Source organism: Rutidosis leptorrhynchoides, chromosome 8, assembly GCF_046630445.1.
Source record: "Rutidosis leptorrhynchoides isolate AG116_Rl617_1_P2 chromosome 8, CSIRO_AGI_Rlap_v1, whole genome shotgun sequence".
In the NCBI taxonomy this organism is placed as follows: Eukaryota; Viridiplantae; Streptophyta; class Magnoliopsida; order Asterales; family Asteraceae; genus Rutidosis; species Rutidosis leptorrhynchoides.
In genome coordinates, this window is record NC_092340.1 from 82,768,918 (window position 1) to 82,771,202 (window position 2,285).

General features: G+C 37.2%; 1 protein-coding gene across 1 annotated transcript; it reads left to right on the forward strand.

Annotated features, from left to right (window-relative positions):
• The first annotated feature begins 357 nt into the window (after positions 1 to 357).
• On the forward strand, positions 358 to 1,981 carry LOC139863565 (uncharacterized). Its single transcript, XM_071852184.1, has 2 exons — positions 358 to 1,359; positions 1,913 to 1,981. The coding sequence occupies exons 1-2, from the start codon at positions 358 to 360 to the stop codon at positions 1,979 to 1,981; spliced, it is 1,071 nt and encodes a 356-aa protein (XP_071708285.1).
• The last annotated feature ends 304 nt before the right edge of the window (positions 1,982 to 2,285 follow it).

Here is a 2,285-nt window from a genome sequence, read left to right on the forward strand (position 1 = left end):
ATTATCCAATACCACTGCCAAGCCTATTCCTAACCCAAAAAACACCCTACAAAAACCGGACATAAAACGACCTAGATCCAATATGCTTTATATGAAACACCTAGCAAGAAGTGGGCAAAAACTCAGAATTTCACATCTAGCTAAACGTAATAAATCCTCGTCTAATGGTGGAAGTAACACATCCGGCTACTCGAAGGGAGCTCACATAGACACGACGCGTAACAAAAAGAATAATAAATCAGGCTCCACCTCCAGCAAAAGTTTAGACACGTTTGAATTCGGGAAATGCATCGGGATTCGACGCAACCTCCAATGAATCCATCCTCCTTCACATCGATATTTGTAAGTCTTTTTCTCATGTGTACAATTTCTTTAAATATTCGGGGTATTGGACAAACGGGTAAAATAAGTTGGCTAAAACGTATCTGCAATAAAGAAAAACCAACGATTTTAGGTCTACAAGAAACCAAATGCGGACAAACAGGTGATAACACCATTGAATCTTTCTGGGGTAATTCTGATTTTAAATTCGTCCAAAAGGACTCGGTTGGTGCTTCCGGTGGTATCTTAACTATGTGGGATACTAATATCTTTTCGTTCAATTATGCGATTGAGGGCGAATTCTTCTTAGCAATACGCGGAACATGGGCAGGGCATGATTCTGAAATTGCTTTCATTAATGTATATGGTCCTCATTCTTCCTCAAAAAAACTAAGACTCTGGAACGAACTCTCATCTCTCATTAACTCTCTTAACATTCCACACATTGTCTTTGGTGACTTTAATGAAGTAAGAAACAAAACAGAACGCATGAATACAGATTGCAATCAACATTGGGCAGATAATTTTAATAATTTCATAAATAACTCCGGATTAATTGATCTTCCATTAGGTGGAAAAAGATTCACAAGGATATGTGAGAAAACAATGAAATTCAGTAAACTTGACCGATTCCTTGTCTCTGATGGCATTTTCACCATCTGGCCCAATACATCCTCCAAAACTCTTGATCGTGATCTTTCCGATCACTGTCCTATCATTCTAAGAAATAACCTCCTCGATTCAGGCCCTAAACCAATACGTGTTTTTGACACATGGCTCGACCTTAAAGATGCCGACATTGTCATTGAAAGAGCCTGGTCGATTCCGACTACTGGTAATAGGCCAGACTGCATCTTCCGTAATAAATTAAAAAACGTAAAAATGGAGCTCAAAAAACATAGTATTCAACTTGATAACATTGACTCACAAATCCGAGATCATATATCTGAATGTAATAATTGGGAACAAACTGCCGAAACCAGACCATTATCTGAATCGGAAAAACAAAAATGGATCGATGAAAAAATGCAGCAAACTGTCAAAGAAAAAAAGAAAATAAACATGCTTAAACAAAAATCCAGAATCAAATGGGCGCTTGAAGGTGATGAAAATTCAAAATATTTTCACAATTATATTAAAAAAAGAACAAGTAAAAACAACATCCACGGCCTGTCAATCAATGGAACATGGTCTGAAGATCCTAATCTAATAAAACAAGAAGCATATTCTTACTTTAAAAACGTCTTCCTTTCCAAACATCTTCGTGACGAATGCCCCTTCGACAATGTACCACATCTCGATTACATCACCTCTTTAGACAATCAACTATTAGAAGCTAAATTTAATGAAACAGAAATATGGGAAGCCATAGGTAACTGTGATAGTTCCAAAGCTCCCGGCCCGGATGGCTTCAACATGAAATTCTTCAAAAAACATTGGGAACTGATAAAAAACGACCTAATTAATTGTTTAGATTGGTTCTGGACAAACGCGGAAATCTACAGAGGTTGTAATGCTTCCTTCTTCACCTTAATTCCGAAAAAATCTAATCCAATTGAACTAAATGAATATCGACCAATATGTCTAATAGGTAGCTATTATAAAATCCTCACCAAAATACTCTCCAATCGCCTTGCAAAGGTCATCCATAAAGTCATAGGATCTGAACAAACTGCTTTCCTCAAAGGCCGCAACATCCTTGATAGTGTCCTAATTGCAAACGAAATAATAGATGAATTAAAACGTAAAAAACAAAAAGGCCTAATCTTTAAAGTTGATTTTGAAAAAGCATTCGATTGCATTGAATGGGACTTTCTATTTAAAACCATGCAATCTATGGGTTTTGGTTTAAAATGGATTGGTTTCATCCGGGCATGTCTTTCCTCATCGTCTATATCGGTCTTAATTAACGGGTCTCCCACCAAAGAATTCTCTCCCGAAAGGGGAATCCGACAAGGTGATCC